Source organism: Oryx dammah, unplaced genomic scaffold (genome assembly GCF_014754425.2).
Source record: "Oryx dammah isolate SB20612 unplaced genomic scaffold, SCBI_Odam_1.1 HiC_scaffold_29, whole genome shotgun sequence".
In the NCBI taxonomy this organism is placed as follows: domain Eukaryota; kingdom Metazoa; phylum Chordata; class Mammalia; order Artiodactyla; family Bovidae; genus Oryx; species Oryx dammah.
In genome coordinates this window covers 17,665,417-17,688,424 of record NW_024070213.1, presented here as the reverse complement: position 1 = coordinate 17,688,424, position 23,008 = coordinate 17,665,417, and the positions used below count along the sequence as shown (strand labels likewise).

At 49.2% G+C, this 23,008-nt stretch overlaps 1 protein-coding gene across 1 annotated transcript; it reads left to right on the top strand.

The window, feature by feature from the left end:
- The first annotated feature begins 637 nt into the window (after positions 1 to 637).
- Positions 638 to 21,836, top strand: FOXJ2 (forkhead box J2). The gene is made up of 11 exons (XM_040235084.1): positions 638 to 1,994; positions 8,843 to 9,189; positions 11,292 to 11,366; positions 12,336 to 12,404; positions 12,576 to 12,716; positions 13,197 to 13,392; positions 14,488 to 14,856; positions 15,409 to 15,510; positions 17,281 to 17,490; positions 18,325 to 18,426; positions 19,437 to 21,836. Exons 2-11 carry the CDS (start codon positions 8,857 to 8,859, stop codon positions 19,523 to 19,525), a joined length of 1,686 nt encoding a protein of 561 aa, XP_040091018.1. The 5' UTR covers positions 638 to 1,994; positions 8,843 to 8,856; the 3' UTR covers positions 19,526 to 21,836.
- Positions 21,837 to 23,008: the final 1,172 nt, after the last annotated feature.

The window sequence follows — 23,008 nt, the reverse complement described above, 5'->3', positions numbered from 1 at the left end:
GTGGAAAAATGGAGGTAGTCATCTGGTGGTGTTTTCTGTCTTTGGGTGGGGATTATTCTGTTAAGGGCAGAGGATATGAACATTCTATACTGTGACCCGGATACGATATGTTATAGAATTGCCAAGTGAACTGAACAGTATTCTTTACACATTTATGTACAGTGGTTTAAAAAGCATTTCCACATAAAGGAGATCATTAGATTCTTGCAGGAGCCTTATTGGGTGGGTAAGGCGAGTATAACGACCTCCTCTTCGCCGCCCAGGATGCCATAGAACTTGGCCTTGCACAAGTTTAGATTCTCCTAGATTTTCCGATGTTTGGTCCAGAGTTTCCTCGGTTGTATGGTCATTGATCACCTTCTACATTCAGTCGTTCAACAAGCATTTACTGAACTCTGGGATGGTATCAGTGTAATATACTAACTTCGGCCCAATCCCATACCCCTTTAAAAGCTATTCAGGGAAAAAAAGAAACCTATCAAAGGCATTCCTGGGAAAACCTATGTTCATCTATGTATGGAAAACAATAAACTAAAAAAAAAAAAGAAAAATCAGTATGGCAGAATTAGCGTGGAACTGAAATTGACAGTTCCTGCGGCGCAAACTAGGTGCTCTCCCGACAGACAGCAGTGGGTGTCGTCTCGGGAGGATGGCGAGCTGCACGGGATCCAGTGGCGGCCCGAGGGGAGCTCGGGGGGCGCGCGTCCCCAGGGCCGCGGGCGGCGCGCGTCGGTTCCCCCCGGGAGCTCGGGGGGCGGCGGCGCGGCTCACCGGGCGCAGCGCACCCAAGGCTCTGCACCGCCCGCTCCTCCTTAACCCGCGCGGGGAGGCGGCGGCGGCGGCGGCCCGGCGGGCGGGGGCGGGGGAGGGGCGCCGAGCGCGGCGCGGAGGCCGGGGAGGAGCCGGGGCCTGCAGCGGAGCCGCGCCGAGCCCGAGCCCCGGCCGAGCCCTGACACCTTTCGTCCGCCGCCTGGCTCCCCGGGGGAGTCCGGACTGGCCGGAGCCCGAGCGGCTGCGGCGCGGGGAGTTCCACGCGCTGGCGGGAGCAGAGCGGACGCGAACGGGACGAGAGGAGGCGCGGCCGCCGCAGGGACGCGCGTCCAGAGCCGCGGCCTCCCGGCCCCGGCTGCCCAGGCCAGCTCCGGGAGAGCGGGGAGCAAGCAAACCCCACCCTCGGTGGCGCCCCGGGAGCGGAGGCGGGAGGGGGACGGGAGAAGACCCTTCGCACCCTGGCGAGGGACCGAGGAGACCCCGCTAGGGGGCGAGTCTTTCCTTCCTAGAGGCGAGGAGGATCCCCGCACCGTCCCGGGAATGGAGCCCCCAAAGTAGAGGGGTGATCCTTACCGAGGAAGCGAGTGAGCAGCCCCGCGTGCCTCCACTCCTGCAAACACACTCTCCGCAGTTCTGGACTTTGGGGGGGCGGAGAGAAGGGGGTATGCCTCTGGAGTAGGCACCCTGCCGCCCAGCCCGCGCTCACGGGGGCGAGGACTGCTCACGTTCAGAAGCAGAGGACACCCCAGGGAGAGAAGACGACTCGGCTTCCAGCCTTCCAGGAGAGGGGAAGAAGTCCCCCCAGCTTCCCTCTACCCGGACGGTGGAACAGGGCAGAGCCCCTCCGCTCCGATCTCCAGCCGACAGAAAGAGCCCTCCACTCCCGACAGATTCAGTTTGGGGGGGAGGGGGACTCCCCCAAGGGGGAGGAGACAACTCCGGGTTGGACGAGGCTCCTCCCCTCCTCCCCAGGGTCGCCGGCCGAGTGTGGGGGGTGTGCCACCTTCCCCAGGTAGGACCTCCTTCTCCTCCCCCTCGCCCTCCCTCCACTCCTCATCCTCGGGGGACCCAGTTCCCCTCCTCAGCTTGGGAGGCTCAGCCAAGAACAGGAAGAGCCACTGAGGATGAGGCTCTGCATCTGCCTTTGAAGAGAGGGGTCCCTCCAACCCCAGACTCCAGTACCAGGTGGTCCCCGCCCTCTGCTGCAGCTGACGTGGAGACAGGTTAGTGCTTTCTTTCATCTTTTGTCTTCTTTAGGCACTAGTGGGTGTAGGGGGCCTGCGATGGTGCCTCTTGGGTTTCATTATTGGGATGGTAGAGCAACAACTCAGAGACTCTTCTGGGAAATGTGTTCTGAAGCTACTGGATTCAAACCCTCGTCTTGCTGCAGAGGCTATGAGAAATGGGTTTCTTAGTGTTGGGGGGACTGATGGGATGGGGTTCATTGGAGGTCCCTAGGGAAATGTTTGTTTTCATGCCAAGGGCAAGGGACATCAGAAAACCTCTGCATCTCCAGCACTCCATCCATACGGTGTCATGATGAGACACACCCCAACCGGACTGCCACACCACCCTCCATCCTTGGGCCTTGTCACACTGAGAATGGGCTCTCACTGAAGTCATCGTGGCATCTTGTGGCCTGGCCTTGTCTGGGGCTTCCATTGGTATTACATTTTCTTACCTGTAACCCTAGGAGATTTAACGTCCACCAGAGCTGTTCTCTCCAGCTCACGGTGATTACTGCTCCCTTTATAAGAAAAGCGGTCTGTCTCCACTCACTCTGCTTCCCAGCCTCCCCTTATGACATCTCTGTTCCTGGCTGGAAGCATAACATCCACAGGGAAAACGGAGATCCCATGTCCCAAGGCAAGAAAAAAGTCTGCAGGGAATGCCAGCTCCTGGGTTGAAGTTTGTCCCTAATGCTGGCTGGGTCCCACTGCCCCAGTGCCCGACACTGCTCCTGTCCTTTGCTGACAGTTCCCCAGGAAAAGGCAGACCCTGAAGAGGAGGAGGGGAGGGGTGATGCTCAGCCTGCTTCCAGTCTTCCATGGAAATAAGCTGACTGCCAGGGAGATTTGACCTCCAAGGAATTTCTTTTCAGAAAATCACCCGATAGCTTCATCCTATCTCTTCCTGTTTCCCGTGCAAGTTCTGGATCTCTGGAACCTTGAATGTATGTTATCTTTCATAGGAAAATAGCAAGAACCATCAAAGCCCAGGATCTTCAGAAAAGGCAAGAAAAAGGTGCCAGGACATCCTTCTGGTGGAGTCTGGGCTGTGGGTTTAGTAGCGCTCTGCCTGTCAACCTGGGGTCCCGAGCTAGGTGCCTGTGTTTCTGCCTCACCACTAGGAAATACTTGTCTTCCGTAAGGAGCATTAGACCCCTCAGCGAATCCAAGTGAGAGGCTTCATCTTTCTTTCTTTTGTTTCTCTCTCTCTCATTTTTATTTATTTGGCTGCTCTGGGGCTTAGTTGCTGCATGTGGGATCTAGTTTCCAGACCAGGGATTCAACCCAGGCCCCCTGTATAGAGAGCACAAAGTCTTAGCCACGGGATCACCAGGGAAGTCCCAGGATGCTTCATCTTTTATTTGGGTTTTTATGTTTCCTCCTTTGTCTGGCCATTGGGTGAACTGCCTGGATCTCTAAGTACATCCACTGTGTCCTGGAAGCTACCTGTTGCTTGTGGTCCATGAGATAGGGCTGTAATCTGGGTTTGTGGGGCTGCGCTGTAAAACAACGTGCGTCTGTTTCTTACTTCACATGGACGTGGCTCTGTCCCCATCATGAGCCCCATGAGGGGTGCAAGGCCAAGGCTATGTGCTTTTCAGAATAGGCTCCAGTTACCGAGAATTGTGTATTTCTGGTAGGCCGCTTAAAACAAGTGCGCCTGTGCAGGGAAGTGGGGAGAAGGCTGGTAAGGATGCCCAGCTGGGAGGACAGGGTTGGCCTGCCCCAGCCAGTGGGAACCCTCTTGAGTGGCTGCAGCCCGATCTCTGGCTGGGACCACTTCTGCTAGGACTGATAGAGAGTGTCAGCTCTGACATCTCTGGTCTAATAAGCATGAGGATCCTTGGCTATTTACTCTAGAACTCCCTCCCCCATTTTTGTTTGAAAAGAGCCGGCTCTGGAGAACAGCAGCCTATTTCCCACAAAGCACTTTACCAGATGCTGGAAGGCTACTTGTTGAATGGCCCAGAGCCAACGGGACCAGAGCATGTCCAGGTGACCCACTGCCACACGGCCTAAGCAGCCGTGCTGGGACTGAGTCTCCCTGAGTCTCCTTGCCTCCGTGGAATCAGTTAGGGGCAGACAGATATTGGGTTGGATTAACTATGACTTGGTGCTATTTTCCAGATCATATTTTATGACTCGACCCAGTGCCCCGTGGAAAATAAGAGATGATATTCCCCTATTCCTTCATCCTTGGGAGTTTACTAGTCCTGGCACTGGTCAGTCCTTAGGGGGATGACACTCTCCACAAAGGAAAGTTTGAGATTCTGACATCCTGAAAACTGTTGTGAACTCATTGTAGGTTTTCTACTTCTTCCAGGCCTACCTGTATGGTCTGTCCATTTTTCTAATTTTCAATGTCTATTATTCTCTCTCTCTCTCTTTTTTCTTATTCAAAAATAGTCATTGCTACACTTATATAGCACTCACTAAGTACTTTAAAATTTTTAACTCAAGGTAATCCTCCCAACAACCCTATGTATATACAAGTTTTCATCTCCATTTTCCAATGAAGAAACTGCAACGCAGAGAGGTTAAGTAACTTGCCTGAGGTTGCACAGCCAGTAGGTAGGCTGTGGTGCCAGGACTGAAACCCAGACAGTCGGGCTGGTAATCAGCAAGGTGGCAAACTTAGCCACTGCTCTGTTAGTTTCTGCATTAGGTACAGAGCAGAAAGTTATCATTCCTTAATGTCTGACCTTGGCACTGTACAGAGAACAATTACTGGCCTTTCAGAGAAAATGGGAAGAAAACTGTGCCTGTTATCTGGGGTCTTACACGTCTCACCTGGGATCAGTCTTCCCCTCCACCAGAATGTCTTTCTGTTTTTCTCTTTCTCCCAGTAGTGTAGTCTTCATTAGACGTTCCATGGATGTGATGGAGCCTGCCCTTTGGCTGCCTTTCCCAGTTTCTATGGGTATTTCCTTTCAGTCTTCCAGCTTGCAGAGAAGAATGCGGCCTGACTCAGGTTCTGCCCCAGCCCTGTGGCACAAGGCCCACCTGGAGAGAGAGGTCTGGGTAACTGGGTTGGTTGGACTGAGTAATGGAAGTACCTTTTGTGTCCCTTTCTAATAATAGCCCCAAACACTAGCCTGGTGCCATTATTTTGGGGGACTGTGGAATGTACGGCAGCTACCAGCTCTTTAAGCTTCATTCATGTCCCTCTAGGAATGAAGCTTTGACAGTGTTTATGATGGCGTCCCTTTTATTGAAGAGGAAAACTGAGGCAGGAAGGCTTCAGGGAGCAAGGGGTGGTTAGGGAGACTCAGCGCATAGGTGTCAGGGTTCATAATAGAACCAGGGAACCTCATTCTCTGAGGTTCTACACGCTGGGCTGCCCTTCAAGAATGGGGAAGTGCCGGGGGTGAGGAAGTGGGATGGGTTTAGGGAGAATGGTGCTGAGAAATCAGGAGGATCTTTTGCTGTAAGTGGCTTGTAGCTGGTAAGATTGGAAGATATTTTGAGTGCTGGGGCGGTAGCTGGAGGGCTGGCTGGGAGGGTGCTGGAGAAAGGTTAAATTTAACCTCAGTGTCCTAACCTGGTGCTGGGGAAAGGCTAGGGAAGGGCACAGAACCAGCAAAAGGCTGAGGGCACTTCCCTTTACGGAATTCACAGTGATTGGCACCTGCCAAGTGGGTTCTGTAAACTGCTTTGATTGTATTCTCCTGTCCCTCCCTAGCCACTGTTGGGAGGGTTGCAAATGAAATGTCCCCTGAAAGCTTCTGTGTTCTTTCCTTCTTTTATTATTTTTATTTCTGGCTGGGCAGGGTCTTCAGTGCTTTGCGCGGGCTTTTTCTCCAGTTGCATTGAGTGGAGGCTACTCTTGGCTACAGAGGCATGCCACCGGCCTCTCACTGCAGTGGCTCCTCCTGTCGTGGAGCACTGGCTGCAGTAGTTGCGGCTCACAGGCTCTAGAATGAGGGCTCAGTAGTTGTGGTTCATGGACCCAGCTGCTCCGTGGAATGTGGAATCTCTTCCCAGATCAGGGATCGAACCTGTGTCCCCAGTGGTGGCAGGTAGACTCTTATCCACTGTGCTTCCAGGGAAGCCCCTGCTGTGTTCTTAAGGTGAAACTTCCCAGGATCTTTAACAGGAGATAATAGGGTAAAATTTCCTTAGAAACCCAGGAGAACCCTGGTCATTGTGAACCTACTCATTGCCATGTTCCCGTTCAGCTGGGCTAATGTAGCTCCAGAACCAGATGGCTGTGGAATGCACCCTTTTTTACCCCAGTAGCTGCTCTACTCTGCCTTAGTAAATTGGGAGCTCTGAGGCTTCCTGGAATGATTCAGCGTCCCTGTTAGTCTCCAAGTTTCCACGGTTTTAGGGCAAAATGGTGGTGGTGGGATGGGAAAGGAGGATGGTGGGGAGAGGAGCTAAGGATAAAAGGGAATCCCCCCTTCATGATGCTATTTATAAACCTGGGTTGCTGTTGGGTCTCACGCTGCCCAGGCCCTCAGGCACTAAGGTGTTTCCTTGAGTACAGAGTGGGCGGAGTTGATGTGTGCTGGTGAGGAGCTCCAGGATGTGCACACGCATGCAGAGACTGTGTGGGTGGGGAACTGAGAGATTAGGGCGTGAGTGAGCGTGCTGACCCTTGGGAGAAAGTCTCCAGGCCAGAGGAGTTATGAACTAGGAGAGTGAGCCGATAGCCGGAGGCAGGATACTGGGCCCATGCCTGCGGCTGAGCTTCTAACTAGTGTGTGGATTTGCGTGTAGTTGTCTGTAACGCTGGTGCACATTATGTGAGTGTGGATTTAGGCGTTACACACCCAATATGTTTTCTGTCCAGGATTCTGAGACTTGTTAGGCTTGGCTCCTCAAGAGTGATTACCCCTTCAGCAGGGGTCCGAGGAAGAAACCCTAGCTGGAACCTGGCCAACAGTGCAGTCACAAGGTGGTTCGGCAGCAATCATGGTGGTGGTGGTTGAGGGGCGGTGGGGGGCAGCGGGCAGGGCGCTTCCCAGGAGGGCTTCCCTGGTGGCTCAGTGGTAAAGAATCTGCCTGCCAGTGCAGGAGAGGCGGTTGGATTCCTGCATCGGGAGTTTCCCTGGTGGAGGAAGTGGCAACCCTCTCCAGTATTCTTGCCAGGAGAATCCCATAGACAGAGGACCCTGGTGGGCTATACAGTCCATGGGGTCGCGAAGAGTCAGACACGACTTAGCCTTAGCGATTGAACATGCAGGCACGATTGATGTTATGTTTGTGTGTCTGGGCGGGGTTGGGAGGGGTAAGGGGATGAGGTTGCGGGGGTGAGGGGCTAGGGGAAGGGGGGTGGGACAGAGTGGGGGTGGTGGTGGAGTGGGGTGGGGTGGGGTGGTGCTGGCTTCCACCCTAGGGAAGTGCCAGTGGCTACCACGTGGATCATGCCACTCTTTCCAGCCCCTGCAATGCAAATCTCACCCACTGTCCTTCACCTTCCCCCACCCAGACGTCACTCCGGCTGCACCCCTCTGCTTGAGAGAGCGCCCAGGCCGCGTGGGTGGCGGCAGGGCGTGCAGACAGCTGGCGTGGGCGGGTTGGCAGCGCCAGGAGTTTGCATGGAGGTGCCGCGAGCGTGCGTGCCTGGCCGGGAAGGCAAGAGAGAGGAGGAGGAGGAGGAGGAGGCAGAAGGGGAGCCAGCCCTGAGCCCCAGAGTGGCTATTTTTAGCTGCCTATCTGATTGTTACCGGTGTGCGCACAGCTGGGTGTCTCCCTGGCTCGGTGCAGGCCGAGCGGTGGGAGGGCCTCGCCAGTGACTTCTTCCTGGTGTCGCCGTCTGTGGGCGGGAACCCGCGAGGGGGCGGTGCTTTAAAGGTGCGAGGGCCGCCGTGCTCTCCGGCCCGTGCCCTCTGTATTGTGAGTCGGTGCCCCGTGGGTAACGTATGCAGTGTATCTCCTTGTGGTTTCTGGTCATGGGCCGCTGTCTGTCTGCCATCCCTGTTTGGCTGGTTGTCATACTTCTGTACCTAATACTCTTATGCACATGGATGTGGGATCCAAGGGCGAGCACTGGGGATGGAACTAATGCGAAATACCTTTGAAAGTGTTGATGTGTGCTTCTTTAGGGTATACTTGTGTTTACTCTGATTGTTTTTCTTTACACGTTCGCTCGTGCTGTCTCTCTGTGGATGTTGAATGTAAATATAACAGGTGACACATAATTGGAGAATAGACTTTGGCGGGTTTTACCTGCTAAGTGGTTTTTTAAGAAATCAATTCGACACAGGTGTTTTTGTTTTTTAAAGATTTATTTATTTTATTTTTTGACTGTGCTGGGTCTTCGTTTCTGCACTCAGGCTTTCTCTAGTTTCGGTGCACGAGCTGCCGAGCACTGGCTCTAGCTTCAGTAATCGCAGCGTGTGTGTGCAATTGTTGTGACTGCAGGGTTCCAGAGTGCAGGCTTAATAGTTGTGGCGCATGGGCTTAGTTGCTCTGCTGCCTGTGGGATCTTCCCAGATCAGGGATTGAACCAGTCTCCCTTGCATTGTAAAGCGGATTCTTAACCACTGAACCACCAGCAAAGCCCTCCACGAAGCTTTAAAATATTATGTTGTAGGGCTTTAAGTAAGAAAAATTGAGGAACAGCTCGAGTTGCTGGGTGGTTTGATCTCCCTTTTCGTCCTGCGTGAAGCAAGAGGCCTTGGCCATGTTCCATGTGAAGTTGCAGGATAAGTGCCAGTCTGTCATCTGGCAGGTGATTGGTGACATATGAGGGTTCTGCGAACCTGGTTATCTTGTGAGTGGAGTCTTCTATAGGAATTAGAGTGAGAAGAAACTCTCCTTCCCCGAAAGCCCTAAGATTTGGTATTACTTGCCATGGGTAACACTTATCTATTTTATTTACCTCTTCTCTGCAGAATCAAAAAATACCATGGCTTCTGACCTAGAGAGCAGCCTCACCTCCATAGACTGGCTCCCCCAGCTGACTCTCCGGGCCACCATCGAGAAGCTGGGAAGCGCTTCTCAGGCTGGGCCTCCTGGTGGGAGCCGCAAATGTCCGCCAGGCTCCCCCACAGATCCGAACGCCACCCTGAGCAAAGACGAGGCTGCCGTTCACCAGGATGGTAAACCCCGGTACAGCTACGCCACCCTCATCACCTATGCCATCAACTCCTCTCCAGCCAAGAAGATGACCCTCAGTGAGATTTACCGCTGGATCTGTGACAACTTCCCCTATTACAAGAATGCAGGCATTGGTTGGAAGGTGGGACAGCTTCTATGCCCTGAGATGGTTCTTAGCCTCGACAACACTTTCCTCTACTTTTGTGTCTTCCTGTAACCTGGTCCACTTCACTCTGAGCTATCTCAGAGATGTGTAAACTTAAAAATCTCAAATCTCCCATCCCTTACATTTTTTTTTTTTCAGAGTTGAACAACTTTCATAAGGTGTATCTGGGAAATTCCAGTGATACCAAACCTCTGAGTATAGTTACGGTATGGCAGGATGCTGATGCTCACCATACTCTCTTTGAAAAAAAAAATTATTTATTTGGCTGTGCCAGGTCTTAGTTGCGCCATGTGAACACTTAGTGATGGTATGCAATATCTAGTTCCCTGACCAGGGATTGAACCCAGGCCCCCTGCATTGGGAGCACAGAGTCTTAGCCACTGGGCCACCAGGGAAGTCCCTCATCCTACCCTCTCGTCCCTTGGTGTATTTCACAGATATTTATTGCCATTCTGCTCTGTTGAAGTCACATGCAAGGCATGGCATCGCTCCATCCTACCTAGAGCTTGAACCTCATCTGGTTTGCAGAGCTCCATTGCACACGGTCATTATCTTTTTAAAAACTATGTACCAAGGAAAAAAAATAATGTAATTAGGTCCTTCCCCAGCAGCTCATCCACCAAGCAAGGAAGGAGAGGATAAGTGGTTTGGCTGGAGATGAAGGAAAAAGGGGCCTCCTCTTCCACGCATGGAAGGAAGGCTGATGTTCTCAGTCCTTGGGAGCAATCACTCACTTGCCAGTTGTTGAGTAGAAACGGGGATTTAATGTAGCTGTGTCACTCTGTAAATCATCAGCTCACATACAAGCCAGATGGTGAGCTGGAAACTGTTGAAAACATTCAGTTTTTCCTTTATAAATATGTTCCTGCTAGCTGCCACAGCCCCCACCAACTTCACCCAAGGCATGTATGCAACAATATTTCTTTCCTCCAAATGTGACCATTCCCTGGGCTCTTGAGAAGACAAAAAGGTGAATTGTACCTGGTTTCACTTATAATTTATATTTTGTTATTTACATCATTACATCATCAGTTTTGTATTTTTTTTTCATGACTGTGCCACTGTAGCTTGTGTGATCTCAGTTCCTCGACTAGGGATCGAACCTGTGCCCTTGGCAGTGAAAGCTCAGAGTCCAGGGAATTCCCACATCATTAGTTTTAAAACGTTCTTTTACTATTGATAGAATGAGTTAAGGAGCTGAGCAGATGTGATTCTTTTTTAATTGACGTATAGTTGCTATACAATATTATTAAGGTGTACAGTATAGTGATTCACAGTTTTAAAGGTTATACTTTCATTTATAGTTAATATAAAATCTGTATTTATTCTCCATATTGTATCAATGCAATATATCCTTGCAGCCAATTTTGTATATAATAGTTTGTACCTCTTAATCCCCTACCTGTGTATTGCCTCTACTTCCTTCCCTCTCCTCACTGGTAACCACTGGTTTGTTCTCTATATCTGTGAGTCTGCTTCTTTTTTTGTTGTATTTACTAGTTTGTTCTATTTTTTAGATAGCATGGGTAAATGATATCTTAAATGTTTGTCTTTCTCTGTCTGACTTATTTCACTATAATGCCCTCCAAATCAGTCCATATTGCTGCAAATGGCAAAATGTTCACTTTTTTTAATGGCCGAGCAGTATTCCACTGTGTGTATATGTGTATATATGTATACGCCATATATCTATATGCCACATCTTCTTTATCCATTCAACTGTGGATGGGCACTTAGGTTTGTGCAAATGTGATTTTGAGGCATTTATATACCTGTTGTCAGTTTGGTGTGATTTGGGTGGAAAGATTGAGAAAACTATATATAATCAGCTCTCTAGAAGCACCAGGTAGTCAAATTTACAGCAGTTATCTCTCATCGATTTAATTGCTTTTTCTTATCTCATTGCTCTTGCTATCTGATAGGCGATTTCCTCCATCAGTATGGTTATGAGGTGCTCAGTTTACCCTGACACTTGCATTTTAGCGTGTGTTATTTCCCTTTGTGTCCTTTCGTGAACTATTGGAAATTTTCCTGCTTTGCATGATACTCAAATCTAACTTGCTTCTCTGCTTCCTCAGAATTCAATTCGGCACAATCTTTCTCTCAACAAGTGTTTCCGGAAGGTGCCCAGACCACGGGATGACCCTGGAAAGGTGAGATTCAGCTGTAATTGGAGAGGGGAGGACCAGGAAGGAAAGGAGAGTAGCTGACAGCTCAGAGTCCTGTGGCTGTTTTAATTACCCAGAAGAGGAAATTGTATTAATTAGAGAAGCAGCTTTATTTTTCTCTCAGAGGAAGAGCTTGGTTATCAAACTTATGGGTCCTCACAAGAATGAATGACTAAGGAAAGCTGTGAAATTTTTTCTTAATAGAAATATTTATGGGAAAATTGACTTTGATACCCTCTTTTGGTGTATTGGGCTCTTTCTAGATGTAAAATAAGCTTTGGAGGCATTTTTCTATAGAAAAATCTCATGGTTTTTGTCTTCGAAGGGGAGAAGTGGTAGATCATCCTCTTTGTTGGATAGCCATGGATGCTAAAGTCTCAGAGAGTTTTGCCTTAGATCACATGGAAGGGGTAGGTTGGTTTGGGCATTTGCAGCTCTTTGAGGTGGATGCTGTGTTCTGCATCTTCAGTACGATTGAGACCTGTGTTTGGACCACAGAGGGTACCTCTGACATACCCTGTGAGCTGTTAGGACGGATTTAGTACTCAAAAATAGCTGTTACTCTCAGGATTCTATGTGAATTGCCAGTCATTTTTCTTAATATAGCTCTTATTTTATATGAAGAAATGACAGTCACTCAGTCGTGTCTGACTCTTTGTGACCCCATGGACTCTTTGCAAGCCCACCAAGTTTCTCTGCCTATGGAGTTCTCCAGGCAAGAATACTGGAATGGGTAGCCATCCCCTTCTCCGGGGGATCTTGCCGACTCAGGGATCAAACCTAGGCCTCCTGCATTGCAGGAGGATTCGTTACCATTTTATGGTAGCGCCTATTTTATATGAAGCCAGGGAAGCCCTATTTTATATGAAAATCCTTTCAAATGTCTACTTTTCCAGTGGGCGGTATTTCCATATTTAATGGCTTTTTTTCCTCTCTGGCGGTGGGCTCTTCTAGGGCTCTTATTGGACGATTGATACTTGCCCTGACATCTCCCGGAAGAGACGCCACCCTCCAGAGGATGATGTAAGTCTCTGCCTCAATGAGATGCCATCTTTGAGCCTGTTGCTCCTCCCATGTCTCCCAGTCATTTCCTAAACGAGGGGCAAAGGTCAGACACCAGCGAGGATGGAACTGTGGGTCATGTGGGGAGGTTTGGCATCTGCTTATAGACTGTTCTTTTTTCACAACCCTTAGCTGTCTCAGGATTCGCCAGAACAGGAGGCCAGCAAGAGTCCACGAGGAGGGGTTCCAGGGAGTGGAGAAGCCTCACTGCCTCCTGAGGGGAATCCTCAGATACCACTTCAGAGCCCCACATCGATTGCCAGCTATAGCCAGGTAGGAGGTGGAGGTGGCAGGAGGCATAAGGGATGGATGGATGGGTGGATGGGTGGGTGATTGAATAGACTGATATGTCTGTTAGTTGAAAATTATGTATTGAGTATCTGTGCTGTAGCAGGCAGATAAATTGGGAAAGAAGGAGAAAGCAAAAGAAGGAAACAGGGAAGCAGAGAGAGGGAGAGAGCAAAAGGCAGAGAGAAACGTTTTAAGAAAGATCAGAAAAATAAAAATGGTGAGAAGACAAGAAAGGGAGCCAAAAAAGGTTCTGAGAAAAGAAAGATGAGCATGGATGCAACACACGGAAAGGGCAAGAGACTATATCAAGATAGGAATGAGAAAAGGAGAAAAATGATGCTCGGTCATTGAAAGGATGGGAGAGGATGAAAAGGATAGGCAGGAGAGCTTGGCATCCACTAAAGTGTTGTATGGGTCCCTCACATAGGACATGGACCAAGTCTTTCTTGCCTCTTCCTGCAGGGCACAGGGTCTGTGGACGGCGGAGCGGTGGCAGCGGCAGGTCCAGGTCGAGAGAGCACTGAGGGGCCCCCTCCCCTGTACAACACCAACCATGACTTCAAATTCTCCTACTCAGAGATCAATTTTCAGGATCTAAGCTGGTCCTTCCGCAACCTCTACAAGTCCATGCTGGAGAAGTCCTCCTCGTCTCAGCACGGTGAGTCTGGGCTGGGGAGGGGAGCTGGGATGTCCTTGTATTTTCCTTTTTTAAATATTTATTTGGCTGTACCAGGTCCTAGTTGTGGCATGTGAGCTCTTGTTGTGGCATGTGGGGTCTAATTCCCTGACCAGGCATTGAACCCAGGTCCCCTGCACTGGGAGTGGGGAGTCTTAGCCCATGGACCACCAGGGAAGTCCCTGTCCTTGTATTTTTGAATAGATGGTGACATTCTCTTCTCTCCCTCTTTCCTACGTGTAACATGAGGAGAGGGTGATCACTGGTCAGGGAAGAAAGTGTGTCATGAGCCAGAACTGTCTGGAGTCAGATCTCTTCTGACTTAGTGCTGAAGGACAGCTGTCTCAAGAGGCAGTGGGCTGGCTCCTTAGCTGCTATAAGTGAGCTGAAGGAATCCCCCTTCTAGAACTAAGGGCTGTGATTTAATGGCTGCTCCAAGTCATTATGAGGATGGCCACTAGGGGACAGCAGTTTATTTTTTTTAAGAATCCCTGCGTTGATTGTGAGAACAACTTCATTTTTAAAATTTTTAATATATTTATGTTAATTTGGGGGCTTTCTAGATGTTTCAGTGGTAAAGAAACTGCCTGCTGAACAGGAGACTTGGGTTCGATCCCTGGGTTGGGAAGATCCCCTGGAAAAGGAAATGGCAATCCACTCCAGTATTCTTGCCTGGAGAATCCTCATGGACAGAGGAGCCTGGTGGGCTACAGTCCAGGGGGGGTCGCAAAGTGTCAGACACGACTGACCGACTAAGCACAGCACGTTTGGAACTCTGTCTGATGTCTGAGGTCTTTGGAAACTATGATTCCTACATCAATATCCTTGAAAAATAGCATAAAAAGGTGCATGTTGACATTTGGCTAAAATTTCAGCAGTTGTCCTGCTGTCAAGACCCTCCCTCTGTCTGTCGGTTATACCTGCCCAGGGGCTGGAGGGGACCAGGGCTGGAGGGGACCCTGCTGTACAGACTGTCCTTACCCTTCGACGGCTGCCTTTTCTGGGTCTGAGGTCTCGGGTCTCAACCCCGTGGAAATCCTGACCCACTTTGCCTCCCCCACCCCCACCCCGCCGCAGGCTTCTCGTCTCTCCTGGGGGACCTGCCGCCCTCCAACAACTACTACGTGTATCAGCAGCAGCAGCAGCAGCAGCCGCAGCCGCCACCCCCGCAGTCACAGCCGCAGGCACCCGCCCAGGGCACCTCTGCCGTCGGGGGTGCGCCGCCACTGCACACCCCCAGCCCCGACGGCTGTACCCCACCCGGGGGGAAGCCAGCGGGGTCAGAGGGCTACGGGCCGCCCCCAGTGATGGCCATGCACCCGCCCCCGCTGCAGCACGGAGGCTACCACGCCCATCAGCACCACCCCCATTCCCACCCCGCTCAGCAGCCGCCGCCGCCACAGCAACAGGCACAAGGCCAGGCACCCATCAACAGCACTGGCTTTGGTGAGTAAGCGAGGTGCGCGGACCCTCCGAAGGACTGCCAACTGACCTTCCTGTTCTGACTGTGGAAGGAGATGGGATTGGTTAGGAAATTAACAGCAGGTCTCTTATTTATTTGTTTATGCGCCTACTGGTATTTGGGATCTTCGTTCCCCCAGGAGGGATCGAACCTGCCCTGCCTTGCATTGGAACGGCAGTCTTAACCACTGGACCACCAGGAAAGTCCCAATAGTGGCTCTTTTAGCCTTACTCTCCCACCAGAGCTCCTGTGGGCAACAGAAGTTGCAAATTGGAGCTCTATATTAAGATAACTTTTAGACAAATTTGGATTGTTTTACTTATTCTCTTGTCTGTGAGCTGGGCTGTTTGTAATTAAAGCATCAATAGCTCGGTTTGTCCTAAATCTCCAGGGAGGGAGAGTCCAAAGTTATCTTGGTAATGTAACTTGCGTCTTGTAGATGCAAGAATCTTGCATTCATGACTCAGTCTGCTGTCAGTTGGTGGCTGTCTTGCCCCTCACTCTGTCTTATTTCCCCATCCCCTTCCTCTTCACAGCCTTTCCTCCAGACTGGTGCTCCAATATCGATTCCTTAAAGGAAAGCTTTAAGATGGTGAACCGGCTCAACTGGTCCAGCATTGAGCAGTCACAGTTCTCAGGTTGGTGACTGAGTGATGGTGCCTGAAATAAGAAAATGCAAAACAAGACAGAAGAACCGGTAGTGCCTGGGCCGGGGTCGGGGGTTGAGGGATGCAGTGTAAGTGGAAAAACCCAGTGGAAACTGGAACCAGAGGGGATGATTAAGTGAAGCTTGTGTACTCGATCATGTCTGACTCTTTGTGACCACTTGGACTATAGCCCGCCAGGCTCTTCTGTTCATGTAATATTCCAGGCAAGAATACTGGAGTGGGTTGCCATTTCCTTCTCCAAGTAAAGCTTGAGGATGGAGGATTTCGTGTTACACAAGGTGGATAATATTGATACCTTCTTCAAGTTAATCTTTAGTTCAGTCACTCAGTTGTGTTCCACTCTTTGCAACCCCATGGACTGCAGCACGGCAGCTTCCATGTCTCAAACTTATGTCTGTTGAGTCAGTGATGCCTCCAACCATCTCATCCTCCTGCCTTCAGTCTTTCCCAGCATCAGGGTCTTTTCCAATGAGTCAGTGCTTCGCATCAGGTGGCCGAAGTTTTGGAGTTTCAACTTCAGCATCAGTCCTTCCAATGAATATTCAGGACTGATTTTCTTTAGGACTGACTGGTTGGATCTCCTTGCAGTCCAAGGGACTCTCAAGAGTCTTCTCCAACACCACAGTTCAAAAGCATCAATTCTTCAGTACTCAGCTTTCTTTATGGACCAATTCTCACATCCATACACGACTACTGGAAAAACTATAGCTTTGACTAGACAGACCTTTGTCAGCAAAGTAATGTCTCAGCTTTTTAATATGCTGTCTAGGTTGGTCATAACTTTTCTTCCAAGGACCAAGTGTCTTTTAATTTCATGGCTGCAGTCATCATCTGCGGTGATTTTAGAGCCCAAGAAAATAAAGTCTGTCACTGTTTCCCCATCTATTTGCCATGAAGTGATGGGACCAGATGCTGTGATCTTTGTTTTTTTGAATGTTGAATTTTAAGTCAGATTTTTATCTTGATTAATTTTTGCCTTTATTCAAAATGACAGTGGTTTATTCTACTCAGTTTTATCTCTGGGAGAAGGAGGACTCTTTATTCAGAAGCCCTGGATCACCATTTTATAGTTTTGCCACCACTGATTGACAGTATGGGGGCTTCCCAGGTGGCGCCTGGTAAAGAATCCACCTACCGGTGCAGGAGATGCGGGAGACATGGGGTTCGGTCCCTGGGTCGTGAAGACCCCTGGAGGAGGAAATGACAAACCGCTCCAATGTTCTTCCCGGGAAAATTCGTGACTGACAATAGGACCACGGCTAATTCACTCAGTTACTCTGAAAGTTTTATTCACCAGTAATATGGAAATTATATGAGTTTGATAAGGAAGAAATAGAATGAGAGTTTGAAAATGTAGATGTCAATTATTGGGGGTTGTTGTTTAGTTGCCAAGTCACGTCTGACTCTTTGCAACCACATGGACTGTAGATCTCACCAGACTCCTCTATCCTTGGGGTTTTCCAGGTAAGAATACTAGAGTGGGTTGCCATTTCCTCAGTAGCGCATATAATCAGTGGTGACAGTGTGACTGGAGCAGTGACTTAGGTATAGAACCACTAGGGGTGTTGGGGCTCCAGCAAGGTTAGCATTTCTTTTTTTTTTTTAATGGACTAGACAGTTTATTTTTTATAATGCCTGTCAAGCAACGGATAAATTCAGAAAGCAAAAATTAAAATTTGAAATCTCACCATTCATTGCAAAAATAACAGGAGTTAGCATTTCTTGCTTCTTTACTGGCAGAGTTGATGGAGAGCCTGCGGCAGGCAGAGCAGAAGAACTGGAGCCTGGACCAGCATCACATCGCCAATCTGTGTGACTCCCTCAACCACTTCCTCACTCAGACTGGTCACGTGCCCCCCCAGGGGGGTTCCCACCGGCCACCCGCCCCCACCCGCATCGCAGACTCCTGTGCCCTCACCAGTGGCAAGCAGGAGCCGGCCATGAACCAAGGTACCGCACGAAGCCAGTTGCCAAGGAGGTGGAGACTGGTTGATGCAAAGGAACGGGGATGAGAAGGGTGGAAGAGAACTGAGAAACATCAGCTTATGGGCACTGATCCAAATGCCAAAGAAATAGACTGTATTTCCTTTTAGGTTTTTTTTTTTTCCTTTTGGTTGCTCTGAGTCTTGGTTGCTGTGCACAGAGTTTTCTCTAGTTGCAGTGAGTGGGCGCTGCTTTCAAGTCAGGGTGTGTGGGCTTCTCACTGTGGGGCTTCTCCTGATGTGGAGTGCAGGCTCTAGGGCTCACGGGCTTCAGTGGCTGTGGCACATGGGCTTAGTTGCCCCATGGCTTGTGGGATCTTCCCAGAGCTGGGCTCGAACCTGTGTCCCCTGCATTGACACGTGGATTCTTAGCCACTGGACTCCAAGGGAAGTCTTCCTTTTAGATCTTGATCTGGGAGGTCAGGGTTACTTAAGAAAAGGGAAGAGAAAGTCCCTGTTCTAAACTGGTGTCTCAGGAAACCCCTCCCTGGATCATATCACATAGGGTCATGATCGGCAAACCAGTGAAGGGAGGGAGAGTCAGTGATTAAGGTTCTGTGTTTATCACCCTGATGATAGCAGTGATATTGCAGGGGCTAGTATCAGGTGCCTTTGCCTTTGTACCCTAAATGACTAGGACTGAGAGCTTCTATAGAAAGCACTGATGCCCACAAGAGCTACAGAACAGAGCGGGGAAGGGAGAAAAGCTGAAGGTGATGGGGAGTACGTCACCCTCTCTATCAGACTCTGCTTCCTTGAGTAAAGGGGTCCCACTCACTTAACTCTTGTCTTGCTTTCACAGCAGTGAACTCTTACGTGCACCCTCAAGCCCCCCATCTCTACCCTGGCCCATCACCAATGTACCCACTCCCCACCCAGGACTCAGCAGGATACAGTCGCCCAGGTAAGAGCCAGGAGGCTTGTTTTAAGCACCAACGAGTTTGTTTGGCTTTCCTGTGGCTCCGAGCCTGCATTATCAGCCCTTTTGCCTGTGCCTGCCAGAGCCGGTGAGCCCTCCTGGTTCCTGAGACTGAGGGTGGGCCGCCTGCTAGGGAGGTGTATATGTCACGGGAGACAAGAGATCAACGTGCTTTAAGATTAGCCCATGCCTACCGTGATGACAAAAAGTAGAAGCATGATTATAAACAAAAGGTAGACAAGTAGAACATGTATGCCTCACTTCGGAATCTGGATGGAAGATGCACTCAGACAAATGAAATGAACATGCTATATAAATGTACCTGCTTGGTGCCCATGTCACCGGACCTCTAGTATCGGGAGTCTGGGATTGAACTATCTCTGTTGGTGGGAGTAGGCATGGATACCCTAAATTATCATGAATGGTGCAAAATGAACAGATCCTTCACCTTTAAATGCATTTTAGAAAAACCACTGTTACCATCCTGCCTAACCACAGTGTTTTCAATTTAGGGTGTCTTTGTCCATGTATTCCTTTTTATATACAAACCTCTGTATTGCTATTTCAAATAGTAGTATATTCTGTATGTTTTTTGATGTTATTATATAGTCTTTGAAAATATATATATATTTTTTGGCTACTCTACATGGCTTGGGGATCTTAGTTCCCTGACCAGGGATCCAACTCCAGGCCCTAGGAAGTGAAAACAAGGAGTCCTAACCCCTGGACCACCAGGGCATTCCCCATAAGTATAATTTTTAATGGCTCTTACATTTTACTGCTGTTACATTGTCATATGGCGTAGTTTACTCTAGTTTCTTTCCTGGGACCTCACTGAAGTGGTGGCTGGCGGCAAAAGTAACTCTGGGCTGATAAGGACGGTAGTTTCCCCAGACCTTCCCCCTGGTGGTGCTTGGGGTTGACCACCATCCATCGAGATGGACAGATTGGCCTCCTGTGCCCTCTCCTCTTAATCTCCTTTTCTCTTTCCACAGCACACCACATGGTCCCTCGGCCACCGGTCCCACCTCCTGGGGCCAGTGAGGAGATCCCAGATGACTTCGATTGGGACTTGATTACCTAGTGCATTTGAGAGCCCGGCCATCAGCCCAGGGCTGGGTGGTGACATAGGGCAGTGGGGGAAGCCCAGCCCCCGCCCACCCTGCTGCCCCTTCCTGTATATAGATATATATCCTTTTTTTTTTTTCTTTCTCTGCCAGAGAAGCCACCGCAAGATGCTGCCGAAGATAACCCCCTCTTTCCTGCCTCATTCTTCCTCTTCCTTCTTTTTTTTTCCTAATTCTTTTATTATTATTCTTATTATATTATTATTATTATTATTGGTTATATGCTGTCTCCAGTCTCCTGTCCCCACACCATCGTCCATGTCCACCTCTTGCTAATTTAAAGTCATCTGGCTGGAAGGTGAAGCCATGAGAGCCACAGCGAAAGGTCTCAACTTTTGATTTACCTTTCTCTTTGGGCAATTCAGTGCTAATCCCACCTTTCAGCCCTACGTTGTTTTCTGTGGGTATCAGTTCAATCCAGGGCTGAAGAGGCCACATTATCAAGTAGAAGGGATTTAAAATGCTGCTTGGCAGCCATAAATTTGCAGGTTGTACTCAATGGTGCTAATTTTGTCCTCTGAGCTCTTCCTTGTCCCTTTATATCTCCAATCCTACTTCTGCTGGTCCTCATTCCCCATCAAGGGTAAGAGCGATGGTGGTGGAGATGAAATCCTAGTGGAATAAGAGGTCTGGGTTGAGTAGAGTGGAACGCTGTTGAGGGGTGATGAAATACAAAACAGTCAGAAATTGGATCTCTGCCACTCTTGTCAAATAAACTGCCATTGACTTATTCCTGGCCTGTTCTCTATAGGATATAGTCAGTCCTAGCCAGAACTCTGCTTCTCTTCAGGGCTTCCCAGGTGGCACAGGGTGGTAAAGAACCCACCTGCCAAGGCAGGAGATGTGAGTTCCATTTCTGGGCTGGGAAGATCCCCTGGAGGAGGGCATGGCAACCCACTCCAGTATTCTTGCCTGGAGAATCGCATGGACAGAAGAGCCGGGTGGGCTACAGTCCATAGAGTTGCAGAGTTGGACACGACTGAAGCAACTTAGCACAGATGTGCTGCTTCTCTGGTGGAAATGAGGACAACCCTTCAGCATAGGGTCAGCTTTTTGGAGAGGGTTTCTATTGAACCATTCTGGCTTTTTAAACATCACGTTCTCTAAATTAACTGGCTTTTATTTGCATTTATCCTTTCATCCCCTTATCTCATTTGGCAAATATTATTTCATCCTCCTTCAGTTGTCTGCCTAACTCTTCCACCCATCAAATTTTCTTCTCCCGTTTTCTGGGATTCTCAAGAAAGAAGAGTAACCCATGATTCCTTTTAGTCTCACCATGTCCTCAAGCAAGACTGGAATCTGTTTCCCACGGATCAAAGCAGAACCAAACCTACAGTACGGGTGGCAGGAGGGTGAGAGAGGAAAGGGGAACTGGTGTAGACATGCATAGGGAATATTTCAGTTATTTAACTACGTAGGCAAATGCTTCTCTTGGAATCCAGATCACTGGGGCTGAAGCTTCTGCAATCAGGTTTTTTGAGGGATGAAGGAACTTGGGAGAGGGTAATAAATAACCGCAAACAAAGAGCTGCATGAGGGCCAAGGAAGGACCCCCCGACCCCCTCACCCCCGAAAAAGGTACAGGGGAAACTTACCTCCTTTATCAAGGAGTGGCCATGGTTTATGGCTGCAAAGTACTTAGCGTATATTGGATATTAATTGTTGAATTCTAGTTCTGAGAAGGAAGAACAGTTTCATTTCCATTTTTATTTTACTGAATGGTCACTTTCTCAAAGCTGTAGGACAAAATGTGCGAAATGGACAAGGCCACTGTCTCTGTGATTTCTGGTTTTTTCCCTGTCCTTTTATTTACCCATGCTTTCTGCTCTCCTGCTTTCCCTCTCATCCTCCGCTTCCTTTCTTCTTAAAGGGTTCTGTATTGAGAGTTTGTTGAAGAAGTCCAGTGAGGCTGAAGTCAGGGGGGCAAGAAAGGGCAGTTAACTAAACAGCACTTTATTTCTTTGAAGTTCTTAGTAAGACATGGGGGTATGAGTGGCTTGAACCCCCTGTCGTGTTGGAGGGCAGTTTGTGGGGTTGAAGTATGGCGTAAGATTTCCCATTGGGGAAAGGAGAATTCCTCTTCCAGGGTGGTGACACGCCTTAGCCCAGTGTCCCCATCTGAGGCGTGTCTTCCTTATCCTTCCAGTCAGGGTGCCTCCTACACACAGCGTCCCATCTGTTCTTCCTAAGATCTCCTCTCTTACAAATCATCATGTTTCTCAACCCCTCTTCTACCCAGATCTGCACAAGATTTGCCAGGGTAGACTAAATCAGACATGGAAATGTTTCCTGTGTATAGTTCCTCTGTGTCTTCTGAAAACGAGAACTCTGGTGGGCAGCCAGTCACTGAAGTTTGGGGCTTGGGCTGGAGATGGGCCGTCAGGCCTTCGGGGCCTTTAGCCCCTCTCTCCACTAAAACCAGCCTCGCTGAATGGCACAGGACAAACCCAACTCTCTTTGGGCCTCAGTTTCCCCTCCCCTCCCTGAAAGGGAAAGGATGCTCCTTTTTCTTGTCGATCCAGCATTGCCAGCCTTGAAAGTTTAGTCATTGTTGTTGTCTTGGGTGACATGTGCAAAACTGCAGGAGCTCACTGCCAAAAGAGGAAATAGAGGAGAGCGTGGGGGAGAGGGACGGAAGGAGCAATTCTTCGGTATCCATCCACCCATCCCTGCCTTTCTCTCTTCAACCCCCATGTTTCTGGTTTGGTGAGTCCTTCATACCACCCATAATGCTTTGCATTGGTGCAGGCTGGGAAGGGGGAGTATATGGGCTCACAAGTTGTTGTTGTTTTTTGCATGCTTTCTTAATAAAAAAAACAAAAAACAAAAAGAATGTTTATGGTTTTATCTTCCTGGTGCTGGTCTCGAATTTCTTTTTTGCCAGAGTAGGGAAAAGGGAAATGTGAAATCATTTATTTTCTACTGCCCCTCCCCCTCGTTCCCCCACAGGATCTGACCCTGATGTTTTTGGTAATACTGATAAGAAAGGAAGATTAAAAGCATGGCTCTAGCAATTTTTTTTTAATGCTGTTAATTATTGCAAAATATTGTTGGGAGAGACGGTCCGTCCCGCCTTGCAGCTTGATGTGTGGACTAAACTGCCTTGCTTGCATTCTGGGGTATTTTAAAGATTAAAAGTACTACAATTTGAGAAGGACTTGGCTCTCCCTCTGGGACTATGGGCAAAGCTTACAGGTACTCACCAGAGTTTTACATCGAAAATGAGGGGATTCCAATTCTAGGAATTTCTTTAGAATACATTTCCAAGGGAAACAGAACTCTCAAAAGGAGCCCAGAAATGTCAACTATTGAATAGGTATGCCAACTTGGGATAATTATGCCAAGATCATTCAACCTGGTATCCTCTTCACTAGCCCTAAGAGTTTGAGACTTCTATCCAGGGTCCCATGAGAATGTTGGGGTTTCCAGGAAACTAG

What these genes read in the sequence shown, in the direction of transcription:
- FOXJ2 (XM_040235084.1), top strand. Translation starts at nt 8,857, where the DNA reads ATGGCTTCTGACCTAGAGAGCAGCCTCACCTCCATAGACTGGCTCCCC. An exon ending in ATGCAGGCATTGGTTGGAAG is followed by an intron (nt 9,190 to 11,291) that starts GTGGGACAGCTT and finishes CTGCTTCCTCAG; the next exon opens with AATTCAATTCGGCACAATCT. An exon ending in GGAGCCGGCCATGAACCAAG is followed by an intron (nt 17,491 to 18,324) that starts GTACCGCACGAA and finishes TTGCTTTCACAG; the next exon opens with CAGTGAACTCTTACGTGCAC.